Genomic DNA, 19,443 nt, shown 5'->3' with positions numbered 1-19,443 from the left:
AGTTACCCAATATCGCCCAAAATAGCTATAGCTTATTTCAGTAAGTACATGCATCCGCACAAAATAGAGAAATATCCTTCTTTGGCATATGCCATGTGTTTTGTTATACAGCCCGCCTATTGGGAAACTCTTCGACGATATATACATTTTTCTAATAAAAAAAAAAAAACTATTTTTAACGTTCTGATTACGAATTTTTTATTAAGAAAAAAAAAACAATAAAAAGTCGTAGTAATTTTGTTGCAACAAAAAGTAAATATTTACTATAGTTTTCTGATTTTTACATGTGCGCTTTAATTAAATTATATTTTTATTAACTTGTTCCATTTACCATCGCATCCATATAAATGAATTTATTAATTATTAATAATACGTAGAAATATTTAATATTAAGCAATAACAGTGTTAGTGATAATGCTATTTAGATTTTAAATAAATATTAAAATATAATGTGTATTTTTATCTTGGAAACTATCTCATTTATAAATGTAAGAATATTATTTTTTATTTTTTTAGTAAAAAATAAACAATAACCCCCTTAATTCATAAAGACTAGAAACTTATATAAACCTATTTCAACTATTACTCTGTTATGTCACTGTCAAATTGGAAATTTAGACAAAGGAAAGAGACCACACAGTTCAATAGTTAAAATAAGGTTGTGTGAAGTCTCGTGTTTTTATGAATAAGGGAGTATAAAGTATTTAGTAATTGTTTTTTTTTTTCTTTCTATAAATAACTATATTTTTTTTAGTAAAACAAAATAATTAGGTGCAATATTAAGTTAAGCGAAATTCAAAAGCAATATTAAAAACACATCACTAGATTATTATTTATAGAAAATAGTAAGAAAAGAAATAGTTGTTTTTTTTTCTATTTTTTTTTTTATAACTAAAACTGACGTCGAGACATTTTTGCAAAATTTTCTATCGATGTTTTCTAATTATTTTGTACTGTCTTTAGACTGCATATAATGAAATGTACTTAAAAAACTAATCAATCGGCCATAAACATCCTTTTTAATGAAGACCTAGATGTAATTTTTTTAGAAAAAAAAAATATAAATAAATGAATAAATGTAACATCCAATTTAGTTAATTGAAGAACATTGTAAAAATTCGATGGGCTGTAGAAATCGCCTTTTTTTGATGAAGAAAAAAAAACTGAATCCTGTAAGTAGATAATAAAGGTGTAAGTTTATTACAAAAACGTGTTTTATTTTTAATTTTTTTTTTTATTTGACATGTACGAAGGTACATGTCTTATACTTTAGACACAAATACGAGTTTGTGAGGATATTTAAATAGGTGTATTTTTATATGTTTCAAATTCAAATACTCTTTATTCGAATAGACTTCTTTACAAGTATTTTTAAAACCGTCATTTTTTTAAATGCAGGTTTCGGAACGTTGTTATCTGTTGAGAAGAGCCCGCGAGAAACTCAACAGTTACTCTTTTAAATCTCTGTTAACATTATGCGTATTTATTTAAATGTACTATGTCTAAAATTACATGGTCGTTAGAAGCCCGTGCATGATCGACTAACACCATGCACGTTTGTCATTCAAGTAATCGTTTAGTGTGTATGGCTTTGTTCAATAAGGGTTTTTAATGCGGTCGAAGTTGTGAGAAACGGTAAGGGATGTATAATTATGTAATAATTAATAATTAACTGTCTACCTAACTATAATAAAATTATAACTATGCGTTTCTTTATGCAACTTAGAATGGCAAACAAGCAGACGGCCCACCTGATAGTAAGCGGTTACCGTAGCCTATGAACGCCTGCAATACCAGAGGTATTACGCGCGCGTTGCGGACCCTGAAGAAATCTCTTTAACCCCCTTTTGAAGAATCCCATGCTGTAGTCTGTTGGAAAGCCCTCGTATATTTAAAAAAATTATATACTCCATGTAACATAATATTAAGGGGGGGGGGGGGGAAGGGATTGTTAGTAATGGAGACTGAGAATCCCATTGCTAGCAATATACCCAGCCAGGTCGACCTCCTCGCGGTTCCCCCTGGAAACCATCATGGTTAATTCCTGATGAATTCATCATGATGGGCTAACTGGCCTGTTTTCATTCTCATCTATCACCCTTCACTGATGCTCCGCTAACGTATCCCGTTAGCGCAGGCGGGGATGCCATACCATTTTCACCCATCAAAAAAAAATATTAAACAAGGGTAGTAGTACCTATTAAAAAAAAAATATTTAGAACATTAGCAACGGATTAGCAACCGTAGTTAGGCTTTGGTGATGTTTTATGAGGGACGCTGCTGTCCATCCCTCGCTCTCCCTTAGTCGCCTCTTACGACACCCACGGGGAAGGTAGAGGTGGCCTATTCTATGCTGGAACCGCACGGAGACTTATCGATAATATATTTGTGCATCTCGCTTTATAATCACTTAATCACCTAAAACCATCCAAAAGTTGCTTGCAAGAGATCGCTCTTAGCGATAAGGCCGCCCATTGTTTTCTCACTGTGATTATTTCTTGTAATTGTTTATATTTATAATAAGTTTACTATTGTAATGTTTTGGAGGCAACAATAAAGAGTATCTATCTATCTATCTAATTGAAGATATGAAATTGTTAAGTCAAAATTCGCGTGCGCAGGCGTGGCAACTACTGTCAAACCCCCCTTATGGGGGAAACCTATGTTCAGCAGTCAACAGTTAACCCTTCGTTGCATGATTTTTTTTATTGGTGAAATAAATCATGGTGATATAATTCATGTTCAAAATTAAAGGAAAAATGGTTAAAAAAATAAATTTGACAGCTATGTTTTTTTTCTGCAATAGACATTAAAAAGGTATCCAGACACGATCAAGTTAAAGTGAACTTGTTCTTTTATATAATTTTTGGGCGTTCAATGTTATGATGGAAATTTCCACCATTATGCAAAGAAGGGTTAACGGCTGATATCAATATACCCAACCCATACCTAACATCGGACAGGCCATTAATACGAAGTGGCATTTTTTTATGGGTGATAATGGAATGGTAACCCCACCCGCGCTATCGGTATACACCGGCGGAGCACCAGTGAAGGATGATAGAAGAGGATAAAGCAGGTCAGTTAGCCCATCGTGACGAATTCACCAAGAATTATTCACGATGGTTTCCAGGGGGAACCACGTGGAGGTCGACCTAATAGCGAATATTACTAGCAATGGGGCTGTAAATTCCATTGCTAACAATCCCTTTCACAAGGTGGCATTTGCCACCAGGGTCTAGTATGCGGGGCTTGCGGTGCTGCTATTAACTGGTGTGACTACCATCATCTAGTCTCGGGTCCCGTACTTGTGGTACCCGGATTACCCGGGCCCTTCCGGCCCTGATGATACATACATCTTTCTTTACATTAAACCACAGAATACAAAACTAAAACGAAAATTGAAAAGTTTTAGGAGAGATTTTGCCTCACTCTGCGTGTTCTATCGCCTGTACAACGGATTGTGCTCAGAGGAATTGTTCAATATGATGCCCACAGCCACTTTCTACCATCGTACGGCTCGCCATCAACAGGTAGTTTACCCTCATACCGTACAGCCTAGATGGTCGCGTACAACGCTGTTTCAGAGATGTTTCCTCTCACGAACACTCAGGTTATGGAATGAGCTCCCTGCCCAGGTTTTCCCAAGAGACTACAGCATGGGATTCTTCAAAAGGGGGTAAAGAGGTTTCTTCAGGGTCGGCAACGCGCGCGTAATACCTCTGCTATTGCAGGCGGTCATAGGCTACGGTAACCGCTTACCATCAGGTGGACCGTATGCTTGGTTGCCACCTCAGTGGTATAAAAAAAAAACCAAAAATAAAACACCGTTCCATGTATTTTTATTTATTCCTATTAATCATGTACATTACTTAATTTTAGTATTTAATTATTAACTAATTGGTTAAATTTATAAACTTTATACAAATATATATATATATATATATATTTGTATAAATATATATATGTACACACAATGCAGTGTTTGATTAAAAAAAACCAACTTAATAACGATTCTCCTGCAAACCAAACAATTATATCGTCATAGTCGTAGAATACTGACGGATCTGACAAAGATTACATATAAAGATCCGTCAGTATTCTACCACTATGACGATATGTGTAGATCCGTCAGTATTCTACGACTATGACGATATATGTAAATCCGTCAGTATTCTACGACTATGACGATATATGTAAATCCGTCAGTATTCTACGACTGTGACGATATTATTTGGGGCATCAAATAATATTTTTGACTCATACAAAATCCATAGTGAAATATCGAAACCTGCATCCAGATTGTATATTTATATTATATAGATAGAGTGTCTCCATACAAACGCTGCGTTAAAAACAGTTAAAATTTTTCATCCGTATGTGCATGAATAGTTTTTTTAATGGATTATAATGGAATGGTAACCCCGCCTGCGCTATCGGTATACACTGGCGAGGCATCAGTGAGAGATGATAGGTGAGGATGTAAAGACATTTAGCCCTCATGATGTACCACCAGGAATTCTGGAGGGTACTACGTGGAGTAAATGGCCACCATTTTAATTAATACATGTGTAATAATTTGCATTCCTAAAGAGGGCAGGCAGGCGGCCGGTCGTAAAACTATAAGCCAAATCTTTTTGTAATATGGATAAAAAACATATTACGCCGACCGCAAATAATAATTGGGATAAGGGTGGGGAGAGGATGGTGATGTGTAATGAAAGATACACCATCAGTTGCTATTTTTCTCAATTCATAGCAGGCTAGTGTACAGAAAATGTTATACGGCCGTATAACCCTACCAAATTCAGATAAAACCTGCTCGCATACTTTCTACATAAACTGTGTCGAATATATAATCTAGTAATATAACATTTGTCATTGCCAAATAATTGACATATCAAACATTTTCTATACACTAGTCTGCTATTAATTGACAAAAATAGCAACTGATGGTGTATCTTTCGTCGTCTTTTTACTAATTATATTTGCATAAGAAGATAGGAGGCGACCATATGATTTACAGTTTTTATTTTATCATTCCTTCTATGTAATTCCTTAATCTTTGGTTTTGATTAAAAAATGTATCAGCAAATTTGACGTTAGACTAAAAGTTGACACTTTTTTTTTTTACACTCGATACTCTATCTATATAATCTAGGATTACATATCTATGTCATTGTGATAAAAACTTATTTGTCTTAACCTTTATGTAAAAAAAAAAACTTAATATCTGTTTCCCGCGCTTTTGTAAATCAGTAACTATTTCTTTTTTCTTCTAAACTTCAATCAAGCGGAACGTGTTTCCCGCGTTTTTTTACATCAATACTATTTTTATTTTTAACCTTTAATCAAGCGGACGCGCGGTGCTTTGTAACAAAAACAGTCGCACTAAACCTCAAAGGCGACTTCAATTTTGGCATAATCCAGCCACATTTGAAGTCTTCTTAATGACTTATTATTACATATATTATTATTTGAATTTAAAAACTAAACTATCGAACAGATTTTGGTAAAATTTCTATACAACTAGTCTCCTTTCAGATAAAAAAAAATCCATATCGGTTCACAACTGACGGAGTTATAAGGTGACAAACATAAAAAAAAATACAACCAAATTGAAAACTTGCTTTTTGATTTATATGCTTTTGTAAATTCACTCATAGTATAGATATTAGGTAATAGCAAAAATGTACACAGGCGGACTTATCCCTTGAAGGGATCTCTTCCAGTCAACCTTGAGAACCTAAAAGGAGAGTGTCTGCAGGGTTTGTATATAAAGCATAACATATATGGTGCAAAAATAATACATTAAATAATAAATTACTAGTAGCTATATAATATTGTTCAAGGCATATTGCCAATCTTTTTCCACGAGCAGCGGCCATACAGCGCTCTGCGCGTTCAGTACAATAATGTTTTCAGGGTGTTGTTGCGGCTGCCACGTTTTTGTAGTGCATCCACAATGTTTGCAGCGGCATGGACAGATGACTTCTATGCCATCAGACGCAAACGGATCGCATCTCTTTTATACCGATATGGCAACAGTAACAGCATTCTGTGCGCATTGTGTAATAAATACGATAGCCCGATCCTCTCGTTGTGGGTCAAAATTGTTATAGGGGCCATAAAATGAATTTTGTATTTTTTTTTTTCTACTAACATAGTTTAAGTCAATTGTTACTAACAAAAATGGATCTTAGTAATCTGTAATAAAGAATATATTATTTACTTCATTATTATTATTATTATATACTTAGTAACAGAGTATAGACAATTTTTTTTTAATTAGGTTAAGTTAACAATGATTCGAATACAATCGAATTCGACACCACGCGACCGCTTGAAAGTTAAGATTTTACAACGCGCTCTTATCTCCCTAAAAATTATTTTTTTTTTTAAGTAAAATTTGCAAATTACGTCATTATTTAAAAAAAAGTCAATAAAGCTATAGACAAGCTAAACTTAATCTATTGTACAGATTAACATTTGATTTATAAATACATCAAACTATCAATGGTTGACTGGAAGAGATCTCTTTTATGTGATAAGTCCACCATTGTGCTCATTCTGTTCTCAAGAACTCTATGTCTTATAATTTAAGACTTTACTGTACAATAAAGTGTTACAAACAAATAAATTTCTCTTAAACATTTTTCAGCTACTGAAGTGTTTTGTCTTTGCCTTTCGTATTTAATTCCCACTTTGAAATAAACTGCCAAAACAGTTCAATAGCTAAAATGCGTTTGTGGGATTTAGTTTTACGAATAAGGGGCTAAATATTTCCGGACGAAAACTACGCATTTACAAACTTTAAAATGTTAAACCAACTGTAAAAAAGAAAGACAATGTCTCGTGTATTTTTTATTAAATAAAATTAATTCCTTTACACGACTTGTACTTATCCTAAAAAAAACTAGCCTTATTTTTTTTTTAAATCGGGTGATAAAATAAAAATAATATTCCTATGGTAAGTACTACATAATAAATCAACAAAAAACTTTTTAATTCTAGATATTTTACGCAATAAACTATTTTATATTTCTTTAAAAAATTCATGCCAAGACGATTAAAAAAATTAGATTCATTTAAGACTTGGCAGCGTGGCCTCTGACTTTAGCCTGTACCTCTAGAGAACGAATGTACCAAAAAAACACATTGTAAACATTCATTTCCCGCGCTTTTGTCTGACAGTTAACGTCATAAACGTTTCCCGCGCTTCAAAGTGACACAAGCAATAAAAAAGAAAAACTGTTTCCCGCGCCTTTTAATCCGTAGAGCTTTGTCGACGTATTTTAATCCGAGGCGACGCGGGTGTCTTCACGTGAACGGCTTTCATATGGTCTTGCGCAGAGTCTTTGTTTTCGAAGAATTTTAGACAGAAATGGCACTGATACGGTCTGACTGCGAAGTGGACCTGAAATTATAAATTAGAAAATTGATAGTTAAATCTAGCATACAGAATGTGAAAGGTGAAGTTTGGCTTTGTACAAAAATCGTTTGCTTGGCCACCTCTGTTCCATTCGTGTTTCTACCGTGAAGCAGTTGTTACTACTTTTTTAACTTACTTTTTTAGCTACTTTTTTTTAATGGATGATAAAGGAATGGCAGCCCCGCCTATGCTATCGGTATACGCTGACGGGGCACCAGTGAGGGATGATAGATGAGAATGAAACGGCAGGTCCGTTAGCCCATCGTGATAAATACATCTGGAATTCAGCACGATAGTATCCACCTGGAGGTCGATCTGATAGGGTATATTGCTAGCAATGGGACTGGTAGTCCGCATTACTAATCCCTTTCCCCCTGGGCACCCCTTACTAGATGGGGTGACATCCTCAAATGCATTGTAGGCAGCCAGTGGATGCAAGCGGCTCAGGACCGTTCCTTATGGCCATCTATGGGGGAGACTTATGTCCAGCAGTGGACGGATAATGGTTGAGATGACAATGTACAGGTAATGTGAATGTGAGAAAGACTCCATTTTCCACGCTTAGCCTCTCATTTGGGCCGTTGTGCGTATGAGTCGTGGCTAGTACAGCCAACCTAGCTCCGCCCAGAAGCGCAGAAGCCTCCTGGGTTCTTCACAGGCCTCACGGAGCGACCTCACCGTTCCGAGGATTTCTAAACGTTGATGGGCCACAACTTCGCATGCCAGGATTACGTGAGCAGCCGTTCCTTCGGCGTCGAAACAGCCTCGACATAGAGGGCTGTCTGTGGCTCCTATTGTGTATAAATGTTTGTTTAATGGACAATGGCCCGTTATTGTCCCTATCATTATTTTGAGGTTTTTTTCTGTCTAGATGTAATAAACGTTTTGATAGTCGTTGATTCAACGTGGGCACGGCCAATTTTGATTGTACAGGTAACATTAGGTCCTCACCTCCATGACGTGTCGCTTGACGGCGCCCCGCAACTTGAACCTCTTCTTGCACTCGCCACACTCGTACGGACGCTCTTCAGTGTGTGTTTTCATATGAGACTGTAACATAATTATAAAAAATTATATTCCACTGTTAATTTAAGAGTTCCCTCTTGTCGGTGCAACTAATTCATGCATCCTCTTCCAGCCAGCTCTATCCAAGGCCATATCCTTGACCTCTCTATACGACAAGACACCTAGTGTTTCCTTTATCTGTTCCATGTAGTCATTCCTCGGTCTTCCCCATCCTCTTTTGCCTTCTGTTTAAGAAGGCCACATCCCTATAAATATTGTAATACCCTCCAATCGCGTAATATTCTACCGACTCCCCTGACTCAACACGCATAGACAAAATGGACGGCTTCAGTCCAACGTCTACGTTGCTTGGGCACATCTATCCCATTCGTGTTTCAACCGTGAAGCAGTTGTGTTTGCATGGCTGTGTTTCGGTTTGAAGGGTAGGATATGGCCTGAATTTACAGGGTACAGAGGAATAACACCCGAGTCCTCAGGAATGGCAACGCATGGGTGGTATCATGGGCGAAACAATATACTCTGTTATGTCCACGGTACTGCTCATGTCTATAGGCGATGGTTACCACTTTCCAAAAGGTGGGCCATCAGCTTGTTTGCCATTCTAAGTTGGACAAAAAAAAACTAGTATACAATACCTGTAACGCCAGCGGCAGCGTGAACCTCTTCGGACACATTGTGCAGTTGTAGGCTTCCACGCCGGAATGGCTTTTGAGGTGGGCTGGATAGATGCTTTCCTGTAAACATAAATAATAAAAATTAATTTATTATGTATGTATGTATGTATGGTCCCGGCATAGAATAGGCCACCCGTTCTTTTCCCGTGGGTGTCGTAAGAACCGACTAAGGGAGGGCGAGGTATGGGCCGCAACATCCCTCTTAAAATATCTTTTAAACCTGACTATGGTGGTGCTAGATCGACCTCCACGCTGTTCCCCCTGGAAACCATCGTAGTTAATTATTTTTTAAATTCGTCACAATGGGCTAACTGGCCTGTCTTTTCATCCTCACCTATCATCCCTCACTGGTGCCCCTTTTGTTATATTTTTATACCACTTGATTGTAAGCGGTTACCGTAGCCTATGAACGCCTGCAATACCAGGAGTATTACGCCTACATTGGCGAGCCTGAAGAAACCTTTTTAACCCCCTGTTTGAAGAGCCCCAAAATTTTTTCACACACACACACACATATATATATATATATATATATATAAAATTTTTTCACACACACACACACATATATATATATATATATATATATATATATATATAAAACTAAGGTCGACTTACCAAACACAGCTGTCCACAGACGTCGCACATGACCTTCCTTGGTGTCCTCGTTGACTCCCTCTTGGTGTTCTCCCCCTCTGAATCGCGCAGCGTCCGCTTCCTTGGTTTCCTGTGGATTCTCACGTGGTCCTTGGTCGAGGAGTGACAGCTGGCGTAGTGCTCGGCGAAGAAATGGGCTGACCGGTATGTCTTTTTACACTACAACATTGAACGCCATGTCAGGTTACCTTTGTGGTGTATTGGTGGGGTTGCTTTGCGTAAATCAGGTTTCAGGTTCAATTCTTGGTCGGGCTAATTTTCCAAATGAACAAGAGTTTGGGATTGAGGATTGAATTTTTTTTTTGTTATACAACTTAGAATGGCAAACAAGCTGACATGAGCAGTACCATGGACATAACAGAGTATACTGTTTCGCCCATGATACTCCCCATGCGTTGCCATTCCTGAGGACTCAGGTGTTATTCCTCTGTACCCTGTAAATTCACTGCCATACCCCACCCTTCAAACCAAAACACAGCCATGCCAACACAACTTACCACTTCGCATTTGAATTCATCAGTCGAATGCGTGTTCAGATGCTCGTTCATCTCCTCCTCAGTGTTGAAGCCTTCACCGCACTGCAAGCAGGGGACAACCTGCCCACACTTGTCCTCCAAGTGCCTCCACAGCGCTCCATTGTTGTGGAACCTCGTTTTACACGTACCACACTCGCTCAGTTCCTCGGACGTGTTCCTGTGATTATGACTCTGCACAAGATGGTATGTCAGCAGATTCTCCGTGCTGAACACCTCACCACAATTGACACAGTTGTGACCACCGCAGTACGAGCTCTGGTGCTTGCCCAACGCCTCCTCCGTCCTGAACTTAGCTTCACACTGGTCACACCCGAACAGACGCGACTCCCTCACGTCCCCGTGGATTTTCCTTTTATGCATACGCACGCCTAGCTCCCCGATGAACGACTCGCCACAGTATTCACAGCGGTTCAACTCGGACGTGTGCGTTAACCGTTTATGGGATAGATAGCTCGAGTAATGGCCGAAGGTCCTGCCGCATTGGCAGGTGTACACCTTTCCCGCGTGGAAGGCGGCGTGTGCCTCAGCCGTGCCTCGTGCACGGGTCACGAACCCACACGTTTTGCATATATATTGGAATAGATGCACAAATATCTCGTGGTTGTACAAGTAACGCTTCTGATGGAATCGTGTGTTGCATATTTCGCAGACATAATCTCCGTTGGACGGGTCGTGACGGCATTTGTAGTGGTTCAGGAACTTGCTGCGATATATGAAACCCATCCCGCACTGGTCGCAGTGGAACTTGGCCGAGGCCTGCTCCTTTAAAGCCCTGATCTCCTCCAGCTGTTCCTCGCGCGTGAATATCCTCAGCTCGAAGTTGTTTTGCTCGGCGAACTCTTTTGTCGTACCAATCAGGTCTTGGATTCGACCCTTCTTGCTTTTTTTCGGTCTCTCATCTTTGTCATCGGCGATTCCCTTTTTGGATTGTATCCTTTTCGAGTTTCCTTTGTAAGAAAAAAATATACAAATAGACTTAAAAGCGTTCATAATGAGCGACACTAGACCTAAACTAGAATACACCCTTTGACGATATTAAAAAAAAAAAACTTTTGCTTGCCAAAAAAAAAAACATTTTGCACTTAATGTTACCATTAACAATTCTTTGCATAATGGTGGAAATTTCCATCATAACATTGAATGTCCAAAAATTATATAAAAAAAACCAAGTTCACTTTAAGTTGATCGTGTCTGGATACCTTTTTAATGTCCATTGCAGAAAAAAAAACCATAGCTGTCAAATTTATTTGTTTAACCATTTTTCCTTTAATTTTTAACATGAATTATATCACCTTGATTTATTTCACCAATAAAAAAAATCATGCAAAGAAGGGTTAAAAACTACAAAAAAGACCTCAAAAATCGGTATGTTATTCAGGTAAAAAAATCTCTTAATCTATTTACAACTGACAAAATTATGAGGTAACATATATAAGAAAAAAAAACTTTTTTTTTATACAACTTAGAATTGCAAACAAGCTGACGGCCCACCTGATGGAAAGTGGTAACCGTCGCCTATTTTCAATTTTCAATTACCATCAGAGCTCATAAATATCTGCAAATATTGGTATGGAAATCAGCTCAATAGCGTGCGATGGGCGGGGACTATGTCGCAGTCATACAGATTGGAGTGTGGTGTGAGGCAAGGAGGGTTGTCTTCGCCGGTACTATTTAATCTGTATATTAATGATCTGATTGTTGCTTTGAGTGGTACCCGTGTCGGCTGTCACATAGACGGCATTAATGTTAATAATATAAGTTATGCTGATGACATGGTGCTGCTCAGCGCGTCGATATGTGGGCTTAAAAAACTCGTGGCTATTTGCGAGTCATATGCTGCATGCCACGGACTGATATACAATGCTGTGAAAAGTGTGGTCATGGTCTTTGAGAGCAGAGGCAAAAACTCAATAGGCTTTCCAGATATTAAACTTAAGGGTATAGCGCTGAAGAGGGTGTATAAATTTAAATATTTAGGACATCAATTGGCCTCGGATCTCAAAGATGATGATGACATTGAACGGGAGCGGAGGGCGCTGGCGGTGAGGGCGAATATGATAGCACGCAGGTTTGCGCGGTGCTCTAGACAAGTTAAAATTACGTTATTTAGATCACATTGCACATCTTTCTATGCATGCAACCTGTGGGCTGTATATACTCAAAAATCCTACAGCGACCTCCGTATCCAATATAATAACGCGTTCAGGGTGTTGATGGGGCTGCCACGATTCTGCAGCGCGTCAGGGATGTTCGCTGAGCATCGTGTAGATTGTTTTTATGCCACGATGCGAAAAAGGTGTGCATCCCTGGTGCGCAGAGTACGTGCCAGCACCAACAGCATCCTGAGTATGATAGCAAGCAGGCTGGACTGTGTGTACGTTAATCACTGCTGCGCAATTTCCAATGGAATTGTGCAGCGGTGATTATCTGTATACTACTTAATATATTGTATGTGTGTATGTGTGTGTATGTGTATTGTGTATGTAAATTTACTAACATTAGTTTTTAAGAATATTGTTACTAATAAATATTTAATGGACCAAAAAGTCTGAAATAAAAATTATTATTATTATTATTTATTATAGACATGAGCAGTACCATAGACATAACAGAGTATACTGTTTCGCCCATGATACCCCCCATGCGTTGCCATTCCTGAAGACTCAGGTGTTATTCCTCTGTACCCAGTAAATTCACGCCAATTGAATACGCGCCACGCATTGAATACACGCCAATACAAACAAATTGAGAAACTTATTTTGATGTCGTTTCAAAACAGCCACAGATTGAGTACAGCCTATAAAGGTAGGGAGCGAGTTCCATTAACCGACTGCTTGTCCAAAAAAGGGTTTGAAGTAAAAAGAGGAACAATAAGTCAATACCTACGAATGCTCAGACTGTAAAATAAACTCCCTGGCGAGATTTTCCTAGAGCAGTGTTTCCCAACCTTTTTTGTGCCATGCCCCACTTGAACATTTCTAAAATTTTTATGCCCCCATACATAATTTTTCCTGACAAAGTTTACTTGACGACTCTAATCGCCCAGTTGATATTTTGGTAACGTCAAACGAAATAATACCTAATAAATATTTACAGCATTTTTTTTTTGTAGTATTAAATTTAAATGACCCGAAGCAAGAGGGTTAAAATCGCTTCGAGCCCATTTCTTAATTACCCCCCTTTAACTATTAAATTGGCCCTCTGTGGGCGTGGGCCCCACGTTCGGAAATACCGTCCTAGAGACTACAGTATGGGGTTCTTCAAAATGGGTACATTAAGGTTTCTTCAGGCTCAGCAACGTGCACGTGACGGGGGAAAGGGATTGTTAGCAATGGAGTTTGACAGCCCCATTGCTAGCAATATGCCTACCTACTTCATCCTCGCCTATCATCCTTCACTGGTGCCCCGCCGGTGTATACCGATAGCGCAGGCGGGGTTACCATTCCATTATCATCTATTAAAAAAAAAAACGTGCACGTGACATCCCTAGTGTTGCAGGCGTCCATAAGCTACAGTGACCGATCACCATCAGACGGGCTGTATGCTTGTTTACCACCTTTGTAATACAAAAATACAACGCGGTTTCAGAGATGTTTTCTCCCACGAACACTCAGGTTATGGAATGAGCTCCCTGCCGAGGTTTTCCCAAGAGACTACAACATGGGATTCTTCAAAAGGGGGGTAAATAGGTTTCTTCAGGGTCGGCAACGTGCGCGTAATACATCTGGTATTGCAGGCGTTCATAGGCTACGGTAACCGCTTATAACGGTGGGCCGTATACTTGTTTGCCACCTCAGTGGTATAAAAAATAAAACCTTACCTTTTTTAACTGCGTACCCTCTAGAGTTCGCGCTGACCACGCCTTTGTTGGACCGAGCGAAACTTTCCAATAGCTGTTTCACATCTTTGTCGTTCAAATTCAAGTAATCCAAATCGGTGTTTAACTTTTTATCTGTAACTATTATAGTTAAATAATCACCAGCATCATCGCCGAGACCGTTATCACTGGACGCTTCCTGTTTCATGACTATATCATCGGCGTCTTCATCGTTCGAATCGAATATTTTCTCGTCATTGTCACACGAATCGTACAGATATTCGGAACTCTCGAATTTTACGTTCACCGATTCGCTCTCATCATCGGTGCGCACCGTTTCCGGGTCGTTGTCATCGTTCATATCTATATGCAACACCTCCTTGTAATCATCATGTTCACCTTTAAACGCGTCATCGTTTAAATATATGGCATCGTCGAAACTTTCATTTATTTCAGTTTGCGACATGAAGTTACATTTGTATATTTCACGTTTGGACAAATTTAACGCATGATGATTCTCTAGATCCATGTTCCTTATGTAATCGGTGGTTAACTGTGAAAATTTAATATTTAATACAAATTTAAATTCATAGACAGACACCCTTTATTGTTACCTCCATTAGATTACAATAGTAAACTTAATTGTATTGTATTGTAAAAATCTTTATTGTACATAAGTCAGATTAAATACTAGTAAATTATTTAGTATACAATGGCGGACTTATCCCATAAAGGGATCTCTTACAGTCAACCTTTGAGAAGCTGAAAGAAAACTGTAGAATGTACAAGGGTAATAACCGTACAATTAAAGATAAACTAAATAATACCCAGTAAGAAAAAATTGAATATATAATACAATAAAAACAGCTCTATATACCTACATATGTAAATAATAAAAGTACTACAATTACAAGAAAATGTTACACTGAGATAACCGTAGGCCATTGGGAGGAAAGGGATTGTGTTAAGAATGTATAAGTTTATGCTTTTGCCTACTCTCAGTCTATGGTAATAAAAATAATATACAGATAGTCTGTGGAAAATAAGTGAATAAAGAAACAGCATTATAAAATTATTAGTTATTTTATTATAAATAAATATCCACAATAACAGATTGTTAGCAATGGAGTTTGACAGCCCCATTGCTAGCAATATGCCCTATTAGGTCGACCTCCGCGTGGTTCCCCCTGGAAACCATCGTGAACAATTCTTGTTGAATCCGTCACGATGGGCTAACTGACCTACTTCATCCTCACCTATCATCCTTCACTGGTGCCCCGCCTATGTGTACCGATAACGCGGGTGGGGTTACCATTCCATTATCATTCATTAAAAAAAAGAACCGTAGGCCATTAGAAAAAAGTCTTACCTGCACCCTGGATATCCCTATGCCGTGCAGCATATCTCGCGCCCTCCTGCACATGTTCCTGAACGACGAGTACTTCTGCAGCTGAGCAGCGCAAATGCTGCATAGATACTGGGGGTAACCGTCGTCTATTTTCACCTGAAAAAAAATTTACAAATGAAATAAAACTCAAAAAATAAGAATTGAAAATCCAGATGATCGATTTCAAAGGCAAATCAAACAATAATTAAATTTTAATATTTTTTTTTTTTTTTTATGTAAAGAGTTTTACGTCCTTTTAAGGTTATAATACAAAAAAATACAAGCTATAAAGATAATAGTTTTTTTTTTATTTAAAAATTTTTTTGGACAGGTGAAAATGTTATGGTAGCCCCGCCTGCGCTAACGGGATACGCTGGCGGAGCACCAGTGAAGGGTGATAGATGAGAATGAAAACAGGCCAGTTAGCCCATCATGATGAATTCATCAGGAATTAACCATGATAGTTTCCAGGGAGAACTGCGTGGAGGTGGATTTGGTTGGGTATATTGCTAGCAATGGGATTCTCAGTCTCCATTACTAACAATCCCTTTCCCCCCAGGATAATAGATTACATATTATTTATTTACCCAATTAATACATGAATACATAATTCCTAAATCAATAATTAAGAGTCCTGAAGAAAAAGTATGGATAATTAAATTATTTTTTTTAATTTAGAATAAAAAGAAAAACATATAAAAAACAAAATGAATGTAGCAGTGTTTGTGCAAAGAACCTAACTCAGTATATGTCGCAGTTTCAAATCTGAAGCTACGACACTGATTTTCAGTAGGCCCTTAATATGTAACTCACGGACACATGTGTGCAAGAGATGTAATGTATAAATATATAAGAATAATATATAAAACAGTGATAAATATATAAGATTTTTTATTTTTTATTTTTTTTTTATTTTTTCATTTTATACAAAAATCCACAGCTCTTAAAAAATAACTTACATGCTAAGTCTCTTATAAATACAGCCAATAACGGATTTTACTTATACAAACAAAAATTTTGATTCCATAGTGAGGTAGGCAAGTTAGAGTGGGTGTATGCAAGCAATATAAGCACATGTATGTAAGGAACCATATATAATAGTGAGTGTCCATAAAGTTAAGTTAATTGATGTATAAAATAATTAAAATCCATGTTGCTAAAGTTCAGATATTGACAGCAATGATTAAATAATACAAAATCATGGTCACCAATTGTAAAGAGGGTCAAATGTATGCGTGGGTGTATGTGTAGTGTGATATAAATAAATGTATAATAGTATGATATAAATGAATGTAAATATGTAGTGTATGTATATACGTGCATGTACATATATGCAACATAGGTAATTATGATATTATTTCATCCATTATCACAGCCCTGAATTTATATCTACTGAGGTGGAATAAATCCACTGTTGAAAAAAGTTTGTTATATGAATTCATTAGACGACAAACTATTGAGTTCTGAGAGTAATTGGTATGGTTGGTTGGAACTGCAAAAAGAGGAGGATTTCTGGTACGGATTTTAGGAGTACGGAGACGCAACACGTTACACACAAGATCCGGGCAGTCTATACCATTATTACAAATATCTCTCAAGAACATCATATCAAGAAGAGAACGCCTATCTTCAAGAGAAATAAGATTGTACTTCTTACACATTTCATGATAATCAGTACTAGTGCTTCTTGTTTTATAATTTAGATGTTTTAAGAATTTTTTCTGAATGTTTCCTAACGTCTGCTTATAAATTATATAGTTTGGGTTCCATATTATGCTGCAATACTCTAAAACGCTTCTTACATAAGATAGATAAAGAGTTTTTATACAATCAATATCCGAAAATGATAGAAAAAGATAAACATGGGAATAAAGATAAGAAATAATAGTAATAATAATAAATAAAAATTTAATTAAATTATTTAATTAAATTTTTATTTATTTATAAAATATTGGTGATCACCAGTAGCAGATCTTAAATTACAATTGTTCATAAATATTTACCATTTCGGAGTGTATTTTTTTTTTTACAATTACTAAAATAAATAGTCATAATAATGTTTATAAAATTAATTACAATAAATTACAATTATGAACAATAAGTCAATGTTATGTTTTTACAATGTCCAGTATCAAAAATTACAATTTTTTAAAGAGTCTTTTACAGAATCTAAACAATTATTAATTAGGTAATCAAATAGTCTTCTTTAGTCTTGATGTTCGAATAATTAAAAATTCTATTAAATATACTCGAATAAATATATTACATTACAGATATAATAAAATTAGAATTATATATTTTTTATACCACTGAGGCACTGGCAAACAAGTATACAGCCTACCTGACGGTAAGCGGTTACCGTAGCCTATGAAAAAAGTCTTTACATTAGAATACATTTAAGAGAAAATAATATAAATAGATTTATAATTTATTTGCATTACTTACAGCACACAAATAATAACACACACGAACAGTAGAAAGAGATAAAAGAATGCATATACAAAAAGAAAAAGCAAAATATACAAAATAAGTAAAATTTTTTTTTCTCATGCATGTGCCATTATCATCATCATTTTAGCCATTATCAGTCCACTGCTGGACATAAGCTTTGTCCATAGACTGCAATAAAGAACGGTCCTGAGCCACCTTGCGTCCACCGACTCCCTGCAACTGTATGTGCCACAGTAACACAAAGTAAGAGGAGTCTTATGAGGCCAAAATAATGATATTTAGAAATTCTGTGTCTATATCTTTGTTTTTATATTTATCAAAAACTATTGCACCAAATTGGATGCAGTTTTAAGTGTTGTTTCCGAAGATCTTACTTAATATCTGACGTGTGTTTGTCTCGAGACGCCATTTAGAAGTTTTCTAATTCGTTGGTTTCCCTACTTCTGTATTTTTTTCGTAACGTACCAAGTAACGGGCAAAAAGATGGGTTTAATACATATTACAATCAACATATAAATACCAATTTATTTTCAATTCAACGTGTAAATAAGAATGTTGCACAGCCAATAAAGTAGACGATTTCTAGCAGGGGTAACCTTAATTGGTAAATTAATAGAAATTTAGCATTTGTTTGGAAATAAATATAAACATACAAACCTGACAGCCGCTTAACTTATAAAATTGTCCCCATAGTTCATGTTCAAAAATGTTATAAAGCCTCACGTCTGTAGTGAGACAGGCACGGCACGCCAACAAATCGTTGGATGTGATTATCTTTAATCTATTCATATTTAATTAATTTCAAATTATTATACATTCACTGTGAGCAAAACAATTAGATTAAACCTAAGAATAAGGACTACCAATGCCTATGTCTTTGGATACGAAGCCGAAGATGACAAACTTAATAAAATAGAAATTTATAGAGATGGAGAATAATAGGATCTACGATATGAAAGTAAACTTTGGCGTACCTACCGTAGATACTAGACTATTCTTAATCTATGGTAACTACGCATTACGCCGCAATAAAATATTATTTTAACCATAGATAAAACGCAAAAATCCGTATAGTATTTTTATCGCCGCGTTTATATTTTTATCGATGTGTTAAATTGATATAGATAAATAAAAAGTAGTCATATTAAAACCTTTGTATCTTTAGAATGCATTAAAGAACTTAAAAGCAAAGACATTAATTGTTTATTTTATTGACAAGGAGTATTTACTATCAAGCTATTCTAAAATCTTTACTACCGAGAAGTTAAGCGAGAAAGATTAAGACCACAAAGTACTTAGAGATACTAAGTCCATAAAGTTTATAGAAGATCTTATGATTCGTATGGATATTTACCAGAGGGAGACTTTGTACAAAAACCAATTGCTGCAATTGAAGGGTGGGATATGGCGCGAATTTACAGAGTAAAGAGGAATAACACCTGAGTCCTCAGAAATGGCAACGCATG

The 19,443-nt window shown here is 36.7% G+C and overlaps 2 protein-coding genes across 3 annotated transcripts; one reads left to right on the top strand and one right to left on the bottom strand.

Annotated features, from left to right (window-relative positions):
- Positions 1-6,851: 6,851 nt before the first annotated feature.
- On the bottom strand, positions 6,852-18,956 carry LOC113522409 (zinc finger protein 555-like). Of its 2 annotated transcripts, none has more exons than XM_052892246.1 (8): positions 18,635-18,956; positions 15,509-15,643; positions 14,302-14,692; positions 10,284-11,269; positions 9,748-9,945; positions 9,094-9,192; positions 8,384-8,482; positions 6,852-7,417 (listed from the first exon to the last, which is right to left on the bottom strand). In XM_052892246.1, exons 1-8 carry the CDS (start codon positions 18,764-18,766, stop codon positions 7,268-7,270), a joined length of 2,190 nt encoding a protein of 729 aa, XP_052748206.1. In that variant the 5' UTR covers positions 18,767-18,956; the 3' UTR covers positions 6,852-7,267. The 2 variants fall into 2 exon arrangements, with proteins under 2 accessions (XP_052748206.1, XP_052748205.1); XM_052892245.1 differs by having other exon boundaries at positions 14,143-14,692; positions 18,635-18,955.
- Positions 11,853-12,878, top strand: LOC128200086 (uncharacterized). The gene has a single exon (XM_052892247.1). The coding sequence runs from the start codon at positions 11,930-11,932 to the stop codon at positions 12,743-12,745; it is 816 nt and encodes a 271-aa protein (XP_052748207.1). The 5' UTR covers positions 11,853-11,929; the 3' UTR covers positions 12,746-12,878.
- Positions 18,957-19,443: the final 487 nt, after the last annotated feature.

The sequence above is a fragment of the Galleria mellonella genome, unplaced genomic scaffold, assembly GCF_026898425.1.
Source record: "Galleria mellonella isolate WM207_F2 unplaced genomic scaffold, CSIRO_AGI_GalMel_v1 utg150, whole genome shotgun sequence".
Taxonomy (NCBI): Eukaryota; Metazoa; Arthropoda; class Insecta; order Lepidoptera; family Pyralidae; genus Galleria; species Galleria mellonella.
Note: the sequence above shows the minus strand (reverse complement) of the source record. Positions and strands in the feature narration are given on the sequence as shown.

What these genes read in the sequence shown, in the direction of transcription:
- LOC113522409 (XM_052892245.1), bottom strand. Translation starts at nt 18,766, where the DNA reads ATGAATAGATTAAAGATAATCACATCCAACGATTTGTTGGCGTGCCGT. An exon ending in TAGGGATATCCAGGGTGCAG is followed by an intron (nt 14,693 to 15,508) that starts GTAAGACTTTTT and finishes AAATTTTCACAG; the next exon opens with TTAACCACCGATTACATAAG. An exon ending in TCAAGCGACACGTCATGGAG is followed by an intron (nt 7,418 to 8,383) that starts GTGAGGACCTAA and finishes TTATAATTTCAG; the next exon opens with GTCCACTTCGCAGTCAGACC.
- LOC128200086 (XM_052892247.1), top strand. Translation starts at nt 11,930, where the DNA reads ATGTCGCAGTCATACAGATTGGAGTGTGGTGTGAGGCAAGGAGGGTTG.